This window comes from Oncorhynchus clarkii, unplaced genomic scaffold (assembly GCF_045791955.1).
Source record: "Oncorhynchus clarkii lewisi isolate Uvic-CL-2024 unplaced genomic scaffold, UVic_Ocla_1.0 unplaced_contig_3853_pilon_pilon, whole genome shotgun sequence".
Classification (NCBI taxonomy): Eukaryota; Metazoa; Chordata; class Actinopteri; order Salmoniformes; family Salmonidae; genus Oncorhynchus; species Oncorhynchus clarkii.
Window position 1 is genome coordinate 3,652 of NW_027258676.1, and position 16,072 is coordinate 19,723.

At 45.4% G+C, this 16,072-nt stretch overlaps 1 protein-coding gene across 1 annotated transcript; it reads left to right on the top strand.

Moving 5' to 3' along the window:
• Positions 1–1,738: 1,738 nt before the first annotated feature.
• Positions 1,739–15,621, top strand: LOC139398190 (D-glucuronyl C5-epimerase B-like). The gene is made up of 3 exons (XM_071144309.1): positions 1,739–2,147; positions 9,690–9,982; positions 10,646–15,621. The coding sequence occupies exons 1-3, from the start codon at positions 1,820–1,822 to the stop codon at positions 11,375–11,377; spliced, it is 1,353 nt and encodes a 450-aa protein (XP_071000410.1). The 5' UTR covers positions 1,739–1,819; the 3' UTR covers positions 11,378–15,621.
• Positions 15,622–16,072: the final 451 nt, after the last annotated feature.

A 16,072-nucleotide genomic window follows, 5' to 3' on the forward strand; every position in this document is an offset into this window, starting at 1 on the left:
GTCTGCCGCCGCGCTCTTCTCACGGTTTCTAATTTAAAGATGAAGTTTGAAATGCATAAATAATATATAAGTAATATTAAACTTTATTTGTCACTTATAGACCTTACCGTGAAATGCTTACTTACAAGCCCTTCACCAACAGTGCAGTTCAAGAAGAGTTAAGAAAATATTTACCAAATAAACTAAAGTAAAAAAATCGTAAAGTATCATATCAATAACGAGGCTTTATACAGGGGGTACATTATCCGTGTCGTCGTTCAGCCACAACTCGGTGAAACATAAGATATTACAGTTCTTAACTTCATTGGGATAGGGGGAAGTATTTTCACGTCCGGATGAAAAGCGGGCCCAAAGTAAACTGCCTGTTTCTCAGGCCCAGAAGCTAGGATATGCATATAATTGGTAGATTTAGATAGAAAACACTCTACAGTTTCTAAAACGTTTAAAATTATATCTGTGAGTATAACAGAACTTATTTGGCAGGTGAAACCCCAAGAACAAACCGTCCAAGAAAAAAAAAAGAGGTCACTGTTTCTATGGGAAACTATATTTATGAGGAACCTGGTTGCAGTTCCTATGGCTTCCACTAGATGTCAACAGTCTTTAGAAATTGGTTGATGTTTTTCTTTTGAGAAATTAAGAAGTAGGGCTGTTCTTTGAGCGTCAAGCGAAGTGGACTCTTCTGTTTAGTGCGCGTGACCAGGAGCTCGTTCCACGTTGTTTTTATCTGCTATTGAACACAGAATATTCCATTTATATTTTATCTATTTTTTACGTTTTAGGATATCTAAGGTTGGATTAGGAACTTTGTTTGAAATGTTTGGACCAAGTTTACTTATGAGATACTTTGTTGTCATGTTGGGCGAGTTGGAACCGGTGTATTTCTGAATCAAACGCGCCAAATAAATGGACATATAAATAAGGAGGGGATATAAATAAGGAATTTATCAAACAAAAGGACCATTTGTGATGTTTCTGGGACGTTTTGGAGTGCCAACAGAAGAAGATCTTAAAAGATAAGGCATTTTTTATATCGCAATTTCTGACTTTCGTGTCGCACCTGCCTGGTTGAAATAGTTATCATGTGTTCGTATGCGGGGCGCTGTCCCCGCTTTCGCCGTAAAGCCTTTTTGAAATCTGACATGGCGGCTGGATTAACAACAAGTTAAGCTTTATTTTGATGTATTACACTTGTGATTTTATGAAAGTTAAATACTTATGGTAATTTCATTTGAATTTGTTGCTCTGCAATTTCACCGAATGTTGTCGCTAGCGTCCCACTGATCCGAAGGAAGTTCATGTCCCGTTGGTAGGATAATCGTAATCGTAGGTCATCGATTTTATTTTCCAATGATTGCATGTTAGCAAGTAGAATTGATGTCAGTGGGAGTTTACTCTCTCGCCTACGGATTCTCAGAAGGCAGTCTGATCTGCGTCCTTTCCCTCCGTCTTTTCTTCACCCAAATGACGGGGATCTGGGCCTGTTCCCGGGAGAGCAGCATGTCTTTCTCGTTGGACTCTTTAAAAGAAAAAGATTCTTCCAGTTCGTGGTGTGTAATCCCAGTTCTGATGTCCAGAAGTTATTTTTGGTCAAAAGAGACGGTAGCAGCAACATTATGTACAGAATAAGTTACAAACAACGCAAAAAAAACTAACATAATAGCACAACAGTAACTAATTGCAACTGATATCGAAATTATATCACACAGTGTATCAAGAATGAAGTGTCTCTGAAAACAAGACAGTAATTATTCAGTGGCGTCCTGGGTACTCATGCTCAGGAATTAACTTTAAACACAGGTGATGTCACTTCTTTGTGATGCTAGTGCCTCAACTGACCATGTTTTCATGTGTAATCACTGTTTCATTATGTAACCTCTCTCCCTGTCCCCCAGGCGTGCCCCTCTCCACCCAGTGGGGTCCCCAGGGCTACTTCTATGCCATCCAGATCGCCCAGTACGGTCTGAGCCACTACAGCAAGAACCTGACGGAGCGGCCACCCCATGTGGAGCTGTACGACGCGGCCGAGGAGAAGGACAACCGCGCGGGCTCACCCAGCGGGCCCTGGACGGTCCCCAAGGGCTGCAGCCTCACACGGCTCCACGACAAGGGCCGTGCCACCACCGTGCGCCAGTTCAGTGCCCCAGGTAGGATGGCAGCGGCACATGTATGTCTGTCGTACGGGGAGGTAGATGGAAATAGAAACACACAAGAATATTATTCTATCTTTGTGGTGGACAGAATGCAGTGGTTGAAAATGAGGCTGGAATGTTCTGCTCCATTCAGTTCTGTCCTCACCTCAATCTCTGTAGAGCTTTCTTAGACCTTGATCATTATTACATCATCAACCTCTCCTTGATCGCTCTTTTGTCTTTGTCTTTCTCGCTCTCTCAACTTTGTCTGGCCATTTTTCTTCTCTGCTCCATCTTTTTTGAAGGCTATTCCTCTCTTCTTATCTTTCTTAGTCCCCGTAGAATTGCGCAGGTTAATGTTTTTTTTCCTCATGAATCTTGCTATTGAGGTAGCTCTGCACAGCCACAAAGTCATTATTTGAACCTTAACCCACTGCTAACCCAATTTTGACTTTTCAGCTGGCCTATCTAAAGGGAAGTTGCTCAGTTCTGTCTCCAGGACAAGACTCATGACGTCAACCTACTAGAATGAACTCCCACAATCCCTCTCTCTCTCTCTGGGTATCTGACAAGCGGATAAATGAGTTTCATTTGATTGGAAGCTTGTGGCCTACATATCCCATACAGAGCAGATTGTGGTCACTACTGTATGTCTCAGTCGTCAATGGCAGAGAGGCGCCTGGATTCTGGGCGCTGATGCCCGTTCTTTTGTTGATCCTCCTGTAATGCAGTTTTCCCCCTGCAGCAGATCGAACCCCATTAACATTATCAGGGCCACTCTATAAGGAGACAGTGGGGTAATTGTTGTCACTAGCTAAGCTCCATATGGCTAGAGCTGTGGTCTATGAATGTGTGAGTGCCTGTGTGTTTCGATAGGCCTAAATAGGTGTGTGTGTTTTGAGAGACTAAACAAGTCTGTGAGAACACAATTGAGAACCTGGGTTTGTATTTGTGTGTGTTGTCACGAACCGACTCAAAGTGCATAACAAAAAAGGAGACAACGTTGAGATAAATAAATATATTTTGTTATTCCTTAACTAAAGTAAACTAAATATAATTAACAATGGTGTGTGTAGTCAGTAATCAGTAGTGTGAGTGGTTGCGTGCATAAATGTGATGTGAGGGGTGTTGAAAGGTGCCAACGCAAACAATCAAAAACAGCCACAAAAATACCACAACTAAAATCTGTGTCTGCATGGAGAGAGTCTCCTCAATGAATGGGGAAGAGGTGCATTTATCCTGGGACACACCCGAGCCCAGGTGTGTCCCATTTCACTGACGACCCTCCCGGCTCCGCCCACTAACATCCTATTAAGGAATACAAGAGCAAAGCGAAAGAATTCGGCAGACAGAGTAGGAGGGTCGTCAGTGTGTCACAATACCTGCATTTTAATTTGGATACCAGGTTTAGTATCACAATGTTCGATACCAAAACGATACCACAGCAAAAACAGAAGGCATATTAGCCAAAGCCTCAGAATGGCACTTGATCCAGACAGATGAACTCAGGTACTGCTCTGTTCAATTGCCGGTTATCTTTTGAGTTAAATACATTTTAAATGTTTTACGTCAGACTTCTTCAGATACAGCCAAGTATGTATTAATGAACCAATTAAACAATCTAACTACATAACAACATCATGGTAATACCTTTTTTGAATGGTAAATCTCTATTGAAAAACTGTGTAAATCAAGATGTAGCCTAGGCCTATGCACAATACAGGTGAATGCATATTCAATAGGAGTGTGTGCATGCGTTGAGTCATTCAGCTTGTTTTGGCTGATTTCATGGGGTACAGATGACAATCTCTTTCCCTTCCATGTGACACTTATGTTACTGTACTGATCAACAACATTTGCATAGAAGTAGCTTATTTTATAACATTGCCACTGTCTCTTTAACTAGTAATGAAGTTGTTCACGAACCAAGAGGGGTCCGGCCTGTCGGAGCCCTCAATTCTCTGAGGCAATAAATCTTTGACAGAGAGAGAGACATGAGGGAAACCGATAAAGTGAATTAATTATGTTTTTGGTGGAAAGTTAGCCTACAAAGCTGGGAGCTACCGGTATCTTCTTGCATTGTAAAGTATTTTAGCCTGTATGGACATTGTTTTGCGAACAGTAATTAACAGTTTCAACTTTTCTACATGCCGTGTCACATTATTCAAGTGTTAACTTCTGTGCAGCATGAATGAGGAGCTAAAATAATTCAGCCCAGACTCCCAGTGCAGGCTAACAGTGAGTGTGTGGAGCTAACATGATGCAGCCCAGACTCCCAGTGCAGGCTAACAGTGAGTGTGTGGAGCTAACATGATGCAGCCCAGACTCCCAGTGCAGGCTAACAGTGAGTGTGTGGAGCTAACATGATGCAGCCCAGACTCCCAGTGCAGGCTAACAGTGAGTGTGTGTGGAGCTAACATGATGCAGCCCAGACTCCCAGTGCAGGCTAACAGTGAGTGTGTGTGGAGCTAACATGATGCAGCCCAGACTCCCAGTGCAGGCTAACAGTGAGTATGTGGAGCTAACATGATGCAGCCCAGACTCCCAGTGCAGGCTAACAGTGAGTATGTGGAGCTAACATGATGCACCCCAGACTCCCAGTGCAGGCTAACAGTGAGTGTGTGTGGAGCTAACATGATGCACCCCAGACTCCCAGTGCAGGCTAACAGTGAGTATGTGGAGCTAACATGCTCTTCTGCTCTTCAAATTAAATTATTAACACACCCATAGTATAAGCCAGCCTTTAGTCTTGATGTCTTTGATTGTTTAGTACATGTGAATCCTTAAAGAGATGGTGGGGCTAAAGCTTAGTGTGAACGATGCTGAATGGGTGTAGACAAAGATGAGCTCTCCAGGAGGTGTACCAAAACATTCAAGACATTTTGTCAAAAGTGAGGTTACACGTTTATCAATTTTCAAAGCATAATTACTTTCCCATTGTTCTGTAGTGTATGATAATACCATTTTGTAGCTCTGAGTCTCTACTTTTATCCAATGTAATATATATATACACTGCTCAAAAAAATAAAGGGAACACTTAAACAACACAATGTAACTCCAAGTCAATCACACTTCTGTGAAATCAAACTGTCCACTTACGAAGCAACACTGATTGACAATAAATTTCCCATGCTGTTGTGCAAATGGAATAGACAACAGGTGGAAGTTATAGGCAATTAGCAAGACACCCCCAATAAAGGAGTGGTTCTGCAGGTGACCACAGACCACTTCTGAGTTCCTATGCTTTCTGGCTGATGTTTTGGTCACTTTTGAATGCTGGCGGTGCTTGCACTCTAGTGGTAGCATGAGACGCAGTCTACAACCCACACAAGTGGCTCAGGTAGTGCAGCTCATCCAGGATGGAACATCATTGCGAGCTGTGGCAAGAAGGTTTGCTGTCTGTCAGTGTAGTGTCCAGAGCATGGAGGCGCTACCAGGAGACGTGGAGGAGGCCGTATGAGGGCAACAAACCAGCAGCAGGACCGCTACCTCCGCCTTTGTGCAAGGAGGAGCAGGATGAGCACTGCCAGAGCCCTGCAAAATGACCTCCAGCAGGCCTCAAATGTGCATGTGTCTGCTCAAACGGTCAGAAACAGACTCTATGAGGGCCCGACGTCCACAGGTGGGGGTTGTGCTTACAGCCCAACACCGTGCAGGACGTTTGGCATTTGCCATAGAACACCAAGATTGGCAAATTCGCCACTGGTGCCCTGTGCTCTTCACAGATGAAAGCAGGTTCACACTGAGCACATGTGACAGTCTGGAGACGCCGTGGAGAACATTCTGCTGCCTGCAACATCCTCCAGCATGACCGGTTTGGCGGTGGGTCAGTCATGGTGTGGGGTGGCATTTCTTTGGGGAGCCGCACAGCCCTCCATGTGCTCGCCAGAGGTAGCCTGACTGCCATTAGGTACCGAGATGAGATCCTCAGACCCCTTGTGAGACCATATGCTGGTGCGATTGGCCCTGGGTTCCTCCTAATGCAAGACAATGCTAGACCTCATGTGGCTGGAGTGTGTCAGCAGTTTTTGCAAGAGGAAGGCATTGATGCTATGGACTGGCCCGCCCGTTCCCCAGACCTGAATCCTATTGAGCACATCTGGGACATCATGTCTCGCTCCATCCACCAACGCCACGTTGCACCACAGACTGTCCAGGAGTTGGTGGATGCTTTAGTCCAGGTCTGGGAGGAGATCCCTCAGGAGACCATCCGCCACCTCATCAGGAGCATGCCCAGGCGTTGTAGGCACTTAGAGGCACTTAGAGGCCACACACACTACTGAGCCTAATTTTGACTTGTTTTAAGGACATTACATCAAAGTTGGATCAGCCTGTAGTGTGGTTTTCCACTTTAATTTTGAGTGGGACTCCAAATCCAGACCTCCATGGGTTGATACATTTGATTTCCATTGATAATTTTTGTGTGATTTTGTTGTCAGCACATTCAACTATGTAAAGAAAAAAGTATTTAATAAGAATATTTCATTCATTCAGATCTAGGATGTGTTATTTTAGTGTTCCCTTTATTTTTTTTAACAGTGTGTGTATATATATATATGTAAATGTGGTGTGTGTGTGTGTGTGTGTCGCTCAGGGTAGAATACTTATTGACCAAAATTACAACTTTAGATTTTTATTCATTTGTAAATATTTGTAAAAACATAATTCCACTGACATTATGGGGTGCTGTGTGTAGATCCGTGACACACAATCTCAATTGAATCCATTTTAAAATCCGTCTAACTCAACATAATGTGGAAGTCCAGGTGTGTGAATGAAGGCAATGTATGTATTAGTGCACCTGTGCTGCAGACAACCTGGCATATTGTGTCTCTCTCAACCCCGGTGATGTGCATCAGCAGACAACCTATAGCATAGTGTCTCTCTCAACCCCGGTGATGAGCAGCATCAGACAACCTAGCATAGTGTCTCTCTCAACCCCGGTGATGAGCATCAGACAAACTAGCATAGTGTCTCTCTCAACCCCGGTGATGAGCAGCATCAGACAACCTATAGCATAGTGTCTCTCTCAACCACGGTGATGAGCAGCAGCATCAGAGAGGAGATGGGATCTCGTCTGTATTCCCAGCCCATCATTTATTGATGGCAGAGTAATCACAGGGCCACAGTACAAATCCACTTACTCTCTGGGTTGCCTTAAGTAATGGATTTATGAGTGCATTAAAGAGCTGTAGAAACCTGGGGCCCTGCCTGCCAGCCTGACTGTCTCTCGGTCTGTGCCTGCCTGACTGTCTCTCGGTCTGTGCCTGCCTTACTGTCTCTCGGTCTGTGCCTGCCTGACTGTCTGTGCCTGTCTCTCTGTCTGTGCCTGTCTCTCTGTCTGTGCTTGTCTCTCTGCCTGCGCCTGTCTCTCTGCCTGCGCCTGTCTCTCTGCCTGCGCCTGTCTCTCTGCCTGCGCCTGTCTCTCTGTCTGCGCCTGTCTCTCTGTCTGCGCCTGTCTCTCTGTCTGCGCCTGTCTCTCTGTCTGCGCCTGTCTCTCTGTCTGCGCCTGTCTCTCTGTCTGTGCCTGTCTCTCTGTCTTACTCTTGTTTTCTCTGACTGAGGGGGCCATCCCTCTGCCTCTCCTTTTATCTCTTTCTCGTGTGCACTCTCTCTCTCTTTCTGAAAGTTTAACAGTGCCTCCTCCTCTGAGTGTTTTCAGAGTGCTGTGGGGTGCAGACTTAGTAGAAGGGAGGGAGCCAGGCTTAGCCGCTGACAAGGGGCCTGAACAGTTTGGGATAAGTTCAGAAGATGATCTCTGTTTGGAAGGAAGTGGGTGTGTCTCTACATATACAGTACCAGTCAAAAGGTTGTACACCTACTTATTCCAGGGTTTTTATTTTTTACTATTTTCTACATTGTAGAGTAATTGTGAAGACATCAGAACTATGAAATAACACATATGGAGTCATGTAGTAACCAAAAAAGTGTTAAACAAATCAAAATATTTTATATTTGAGATTCTTCAAAGTAGCCACCCTTTGCTGTGATGACAGCTTTGCACACTCTTATGTGCAAAACCCTTGAATGAGTAGGTGTGTCCAAACTTTTGACTGGTACTGTATGTGTGTGTGTTAGGATTCAACATTTTCCTAGTAGTATTGTCAAACTGTGTGTTCCATGCTGGGCTGCTGCCTAAGGAAGTGTTGCAGTGCGAGATGTGGACTGAATCCAGACAAAACAGAATTCAACAATATTCTAAAATGTATTGAACTTATCAGTAGGGAACCAACCAAATGTATAAAAGCATGTATTCATTTGCCCAAGTTTATCATGACATGAACAGAGTGATTCTTATTTCCTGCAACTTTCTGATGAGGCAAGGAGAATTCCTCCGTCCCAATGCTGTATGGCCGGTGTGCGCCGCTATCACTGTGTAGCCGTTAGCGATGATGCTAATGAAAAATCTCCCGATAGATGGAAAGGCCTTCTCAAAAACATTCTAAATGAAATGTTAACTACAAAGTAGCCTCTGTTTACCTGACAGAATATCATTATTATTTACATCAATCCACTGGGTATAAGTATTAAACTCTACCCACGTGTGACAATGCAAATGTGTGCTACAAAAACCTAGCTGAACAGCCTCTTGCTAGGTGCACACTGGAATTAAAGGGTGACTACACACTCAAATTTTAAAACATTTTCCCAGACCTCAAAAGTGGTCTTCTGATGTGGTTTACTATGGTTGTTGACTTAGAATATCCCATTTTTAGATTGTTTAATAAGTGTGATTTTTGAGAGCAAAAAACAATGAAGTGAAAAACAACCAATTACTGAATTTTTTAAATAATTTTTACATATTTCTTTTTAGAGGTGTAATTAGGATATGGCCAAGCAGCACCTTGGTCTATTTTCATTCTCTCCCCACTATCTCTCTCTTTCTCTCCCTACTATCTCTCTTCCCCTGTTCTTTTCCTTCTCTTCCCCCTCCCTCTCTTCCCCCAGTCACTCTTTCTCACATACATACTAACCAGGATCCCATAGGGGGGACTTTCTCTCAGAACCCATGCATCTCTTGGAGGGGAGGGGAGGGGGGACTTTCTCTCAGAACCCATACATCTGTTGGAGGGGGGGAGACTGTCTCTCAGAACCCATGCATATGTTGGAGGGGGGGAGACTTTCTCTCAGAACCCATGCATCTGTTGGAGGGGGGGAGACTTTCTCTCAGAACCCATGCATCTGTTGGAGGGGGGGAGACTTTCTCTCAGAACCCATGCATCTGTTGGAGGGGGGGGGGCGACGACTTCTCAACGTTCTATTACAATGCAAGCCTACAGAAAGCTGTCCTTAGAATGACACGGTAGCTCTTTATGATGCTGCATGTTTAAGACAAACTGTCTTGGGTGTGATGGGCCTTTTTCTAAATGCAGCGCTTTGTTACAAAATAAATCCAACGTCACCATCTCCCTCACCCTGTTCTTAACCTTGAGAACAAACCCAAATGCACACATTCTCATTAGTTCAGAGAACGATGGACCCTAGTGACTACCAGCACTGTGAAGAACTGTGAAACCAATAAACCCACCATGTTGTTTCTCCCTCCTGTCACTACAGAGAACTCTGAAGGTGTCTCCCTCCCCCTGGGCAACTCCAAGGACTTTATCATCTCCTTCGACCTCAAGTTCACCTCCAACGGAAGCGTGTCTGTGGTGCTGGAGACCACGGAGAAGGGCGCGCCCTTCATCATCCACTATGTCACCTCCGCTCAGCTCATCGCCTTCAGCGGCCGCGACATCACCTACGGCATCGGGCCCCGTGCCGCCTGGTCCACGGTCACCCGGGACCTGCTGACCGACCTGAGGAAGGGCGTGGGCCTGTCCAACACCAAGGCCGTCAAGGCCACCAAGGTTTGCACCTTCAGTCTTAATTGTGTTAGAGCAGGGGTCTCCAATCCCCAGTTGATTCAGTTTGTCAACCAGCTAATTATTAGAATCGGCTGCAGTAGATTAGGGGTGTAGTGAAAAATCCTACAGGAGGGTGGTTCTCCAGGAACAGGGTTGTAGTGAAAAACCTACATGATGGTGGCTCTATAGGAACAGGGTTGGAGATAAAACCTACAGGAGGGTGGCTCTCCAGGAACAGGGTTGTAGTGAAAAACCTACAGGAGGATAATTCTCCAGGAGCAGGGTTGGAGTGTAAACCTACAGGAGGGTAAGTCTCCAGGAACAGGGTTGGAGTTAAAACCTACAGGAGGGTAGCTCTCCAGGAACAGGGTTGGAGAGCCCTGCTGTAGAGAAACAACGAAATGTATAGAAACAATAATACATTTTAACCAAACAATACATTTTAACATGTTGGTTAAGACCATAAGATACTATTTACAGTATTATAATAAAATATATTTTTTAAATGTTAGTTACCAAATCAGCATATAACCCATAAGGTTATAAAGTACCAGAAACGTAGAAGTTGTGTGAATCTTGGTAGGAAGAGTTGATGTTCCTATCATGTTAAACATGGCTTCAGTTAAATAAAACAACCCCCCCTCCCCCCCCCCTCCTTGTTTCCAGGTGATGCCGCGGCGGGTTGTGCGACTGATAGTCCGTGGGCGCGGTGCCATCGACAACGTCACCATCTCCACCACGGCGCACACGGCTGCTTTCTTCGCCGCCAGTGACTGGCTGCTGCGCAACCAGGACGAGCGTGGCGGATGGCCCATCATGGTCACACGCAAGCTGGGCGAGGGCTTCCGCCCGCTGGAGCCTGGCTGGTACTCCGCCATGGCGCAGGGCCAGGCCATGTCGACTCTGGTCCGCGCCTACCTGCTCACCAAGGACCAGACGTACCTGAACGCTGCGCTGCGTGCCACCGGCCCCTACAAGCTGCACTCTGAACAGCACGGCGTCAAGGCTGTCTTCATGAACAAGTACGACTGGTACGAGGAGTACCCCACTACACCAGGCTCCTTCGTGCTCAACGGCTTCATATACTCGCTGCTCGGTCTCCACGATCTGGCCGAGACGGCGGGCGAGAAACTAGGCCGGGAGTCTGGCCTGTTGTTCTCCAGGGGCATGGAGTCCCTCAAGGCCATGCTGCCACTGTATGACACGGGCTCGGGCAGCATCTACGACCTGCGGCACTACATGCTGGGCACAGCCCCCAACCTGGCACGCTGGGACTACCACACCACGCACATCAACCAGCTGCAGCTGCTGGCGTCCATCGATAACGCGCCCATCTTCCGGGATGTGGTGAAGCGCTGGAAGAGCTACCTGAAGGGGGGGCGGGCCAAGCACAACTAGGAGCCGGTCCTGGACCATGAACTCTATGGGGAGGTGTGGGAGGGAAGCGGGTGGTATGTGTGTGTGCACATCTCTCTGTGTGTGTAGCCTACGTAGCTATGTGTGTGTGTGCACAGCCTACGTATCTACGTGTGTGTGTGCACATCTCTGTGTGTGTAGCCTACGTAGCTACGTGTGTGTGCACATCTCTCTGTGTGTGTAGCCTACGTAGCTACGTGTGTGTGTGCACATCTCTCTGTGTGTGTAGCCTACGTAGCTACATGTGTGTGTAGCGTACCTAGCTAAGTGTGTGTGTAGCCTACGTAGCTAAGTGTGTGTGTAGCCTACGTAGCTACGTGTGTGTGTGCACATCTCTCTGTGTGTGTAGCCTACGTAGCTACATGTGTGTGTAGCCTACGTAGCCACGTGTGTGTGTAGCCTACGTAGCTACGTGTGTGTGTAGCCTACGTAGCTACGTGTGTGTGTAGCCTACGTAGCTACGTGTGTGTGATCTGGTTACAGAGAAGGTGAAAGGTGTGTTCTGTCTAAAAGCGCTGAATGTTTGCGGTGCTGTTCGTCCCGGGTCTTATTTTTGCCACAAATTGCAGCTGTGGTCTATTCCGAGCTAGCTGTTGTAATTATGTGCAAACGTAGCTTCAGGGAGTGTGTCTGTGTGTATGGGAGAAAAAAGGGTGCCCCCCCCCCCCCCCATTTGTCTCTTCACTCATCAGGAAGCTACAGAAGAAGAATGTCTTGAGTGGGTTTATTGAATAGCTTTGTTCCAACACTTTATTCCTTCACTAGTCTCCCCTGTAATGTTGACCTGTGTTTTGGGATGGCTGCAGAACTAGCTGACTGAAACCATGCTGTAAATACTAGATGGAGGATGATATGAGTCTAATTTATAAAGACTCTTTTTGGAGGAGAGTCTTTATGAATTCTGAATGTTGGATCAGGTTTTCCCCCGACCGACCAGTTTCCCAACAATATTGATAATAGTTGTTTTGAACCAAATGTTATTTGTTGTTCTATGATTGGTGTTCAGAGTAGAAAGATAAGGAGCTACTATCGTCATTCACTAACAATAGCTCCCCTGGATTATCACGAGTAACCCCATATGTAGAATCAGTTTATTTTAACCCAACCTAAAACATCAGTGTCCAATAAATAGATCTGACTTGCGATCAGCGGCAGGGTAGCCTAGTGGTTAGAGCGTTGGACTAGTAACCGGAAGGTTGCAAGTTCAAACCCCCGAGCTGACATGGTACAAATGTGTCGTTCTACCCCTGAACAGGAAGTTAACCCACTGTTCCTAGGCCGTCATTGAAAATAAGAATTTGTTCTTTAACTGACTTGACCAGTTATATAAAGGTAAAAACAATTATAATTAAAAGCTCTTAGGGGCAGCAACTTCTCACCCCCTCTAGAAAACATCCCATTCCCATAGGCCTCATAACCACCTCACCACAATCTCATTTTGGGGGAAGAAGATTGAACCCTGCGGAGCCCCGTAGTCCTAATCTGTTCAGGGGCGGTGTCCGTGTAGCTGCTCTCAGGTCAGTTTGATTGCTTTGGGACACGGGTTGTATTTCAGCCCAGCAATGGGAGGCAGCATCCCTGATCCCCGGCCACAACTAGCTCCCATTACAGCTCCCTGGGGTCGGCCCATCATCCTTCACATACTGGAGCCAGAGGCATTCGCTATAGTCGTTACATTACCTCCTATCTTTTCCCATTGCCAGGAAATGGCCGCCCTCCTCAGTCTGAGACTGGAGCTCTGTTCATGTCCATTATAAATCCATCTTGAATTCTTCCTTAGTGATGTCACTCATTTTAATTTCACCATGGGTTGATTTTCGTGAACCCTCTCCAGTTGTGAGTGTCTGATCAGCAAATTAAATGTAGATGAATGTAACATCTCATTGAATATTGTTATTGTTTCAGTAACACTGACATCATATCCTATTTTACATTCATTGTCAGAAATACTGGCTACTACACTACATTTTAATTACTCTATCAGTCATCTGGAAATGATATCAATCATTTGCTAATCAATACACTACAATTCTGGAAACGCGTGTGTGTGTCTGTGCGTGTGTGTTAGAGAGTGGGCAGATTGAGGCGTCATGTTGTTCGAGGAACACTGTCAACATCTGTAGTTTCTCAACAAGAACATCGCCGGCGGCTGAGGTTGTTTTGAACGCTGCCCTAATTCTTGGCACACGGAGACGCTAGCGGAAAGCTAATGACAGTCGGTCTTTCTCCCATCCGTTAGCATGCGTGGGCTCAGGCCTGTTTAATCTCCCTGCCTGGCCTATTGACAGGTGGATGTGAGTGAAGAGGGCTGCAGAGCCACCTCTAATTCAGACGGTTAATAGGCTTGAGTCTTGAGAGCCTGTTGGTGGTGCAGCCGCGGCAGCAGGGAATGATTCAGCTTTTAACTGACTGGTAAACAATGGCTGGCCAAGACGAAGGAGACGGTTTCACTTCTGACTGATATGGAGTCAGATCAAAGATTGTTTGTGAGAAGGATGTTCTGCAGCTGTGGTTCAGACGGATCGGGTTTCACCGTCTCCGACCGGCTACAGGAATTCTAAAGTGCGTAAGGGGATTGAAATGTTTTTTGTTCAAAGGACCATTTCTCCCATTTTCCTAAATTACTTTTGAACTTGATAAAGGACTGAATCTGACGACTGCAGTGACGTTGGCCCTCGCTCTTTGAGGTGACGCCAATGACATGTATAAAATAATGAAAGGAAAAGCTCCTGCTGGTGTGAGTCGGGTACTGCTGTCAGAGAGGAGACAGTAAGAAGAGTGTGAGCTCCATGTTTTCATTACAACATGCAGAGGAAATGGTTTAGTCAATGGTGGTTAACTTTCATTTACTCTCAGTGAAATTCACTGTCAGTCCAGGTGCAGTAGTTCTCAAACTCAAAGCCCCAACCTTGTGTTTCCTAGCCTGGTCCCAGATCTGTTTTAGCACGACAATGACCATAGGATTTCACAAGACGGCACAAACGCATCTGAGACCAGGTAGTGTGTGTGTGTGTGTGTGTGTGTCTACCTGCTCCATCTGATCTCCCAGGTTCCATGTCAGTCACAGGGTTCAGATGGTCACCTCTTCACCCTCTGTGACCCTTGCCCTCTTGTGCCCTGCTCTGATTTCATTCTGGAGGCCAAGTCATTGTTTGCTGTGAAATTGCACTCTGAACCTGTCATAAGTTGAGATCCCTGATTTGGATATTCAATGGATATTGTTTGATTCTCTTAATCATTGGTTGATCATGTCTATTCAGTCTCATTTCTTCACATGAATACCACTATGCATATTTCATACATTCTTTAAAGGGATATTGGGACAGTCAGGCGTACCAATAGGGCCTGTGTTGATTGAGCGCTTCATTTTGTTCATACCAAAGTCTTTAAATGTCCAGGTTGTTTGAGGTGTTCTTCATTTCTTTGTTTCTGCAGATTTTCCAGGAAGCATTTTGCTTGTCAGTCTCAAGTCTGAGATATCACAAGATGACGAACGATAATGCTTAAACAAGAGTTTCTGCCTTCCCCTCCTCAGAGACAACGGGGGGGAAATCGACTGCCTTTTGGGAAAATGTAGTTTTTGAAATGTAGATTCTAATAGAGTAGTGTCGGAAGTTCTAGTTAACAGAAGATGTGTAAAACTCGCCTGTCTAATGGGATGTGTGCAACCGTACATCTAGTGTTAGTGCTCGGTCACATTTCAAAGGGAAAAACAGGCTCCTAACTGCAGATTCTCCTGGAAGGGGGTTGTAGTTTACCAGCTTGTTTTGTTTAGCGTTGGTTTACATGGTGGAAGGATTTGCTTTAGGGTCAGCTGTTTTGTTTTTTGTTGTTGAGTAAAGCACAATCACAGGCTCCATTCGTTGGTCTATATTTCTGTTGGATTTAGTTTCTTCTGGACAATGTGCAACGCCTTCCTTTTGAAAGCTGCTATTGTTTTTCACTGTGTAAAGGAATCTTTCTAGTCGTTATTTTCTCTCCTTTTCAACTTGATTCTTTCCACTATCCTGTAAATTGACATGTGCGGATCACATGTGACTTATGCAATAAAATGTAGACTGGGTCCCAGCCGCCGAGGGGCGCCCAGAGAGCGGTTGTACAGACAAGCACAATGTGCACATGCTACCATTTTTTTTATGCAGAGGAAAAGTGTTTATATATAAGAGTGAATCTTTGTGCTTAAAAAGTCGCTTTTTAAAGTTGTAAAATAAATACATTTTTCTTAATGTTGACGTCCAATGATCTTTCTTCAAATATGCAACCCTGTTCCTGTTTAATACTATTTTTAATTGCGTAGAAGATGAATCAATCAAGGTCTATCAAAATGCATCGTCGTTTCGGACGAGACGATTGAGTTGCAATCCGATAGTCTACTTTCATTAACTGATCAGTCCTCTACACAAACCTGAGCAGGAACCTAATGGATGGAGCCCGGGTGAGTTTAAGCACATTGAATTGGAAACTCATTGAGGAACGCTCGACCTGAGCTCAGCAGAGCTCCCCTCTCCTGACATTTATAGACTTCAGCCCTTCTCTCTCTCTCTCTCTCTCCACAAACCCTAATGATATTACCTTTCCTCCTGACAGCCAGTTTGTCTCCCAGCCCTTTAATTAGGCCTTTCCCAGACTCCAGGCTTTGTCTCTTTATTGGCCCCATTGGCCCTCCCTCCACAGGAC

Coding starts and splice junctions, on each gene's coding strand:
- LOC139398190 (XM_071144309.1), top strand. CDS start 1,820: ATGCTAGTGCCTCAACTGACCATGTTTTCATGTGTAATCACTGTTTCA. Junction 2,148..9,689: donor GCGCCAGTTCAGTGCCCCAG/GTAGGATGGCAG, acceptor CTGTCACTACAG/AGAACTCTGAAGGTGTCTCC. Junction 9,983..10,645: donor AGGCCGTCAAGGCCACCAAG/GTTTGCACCTTC, acceptor CCTTGTTTCCAG/GTGATGCCGCGGCGGGTTGT.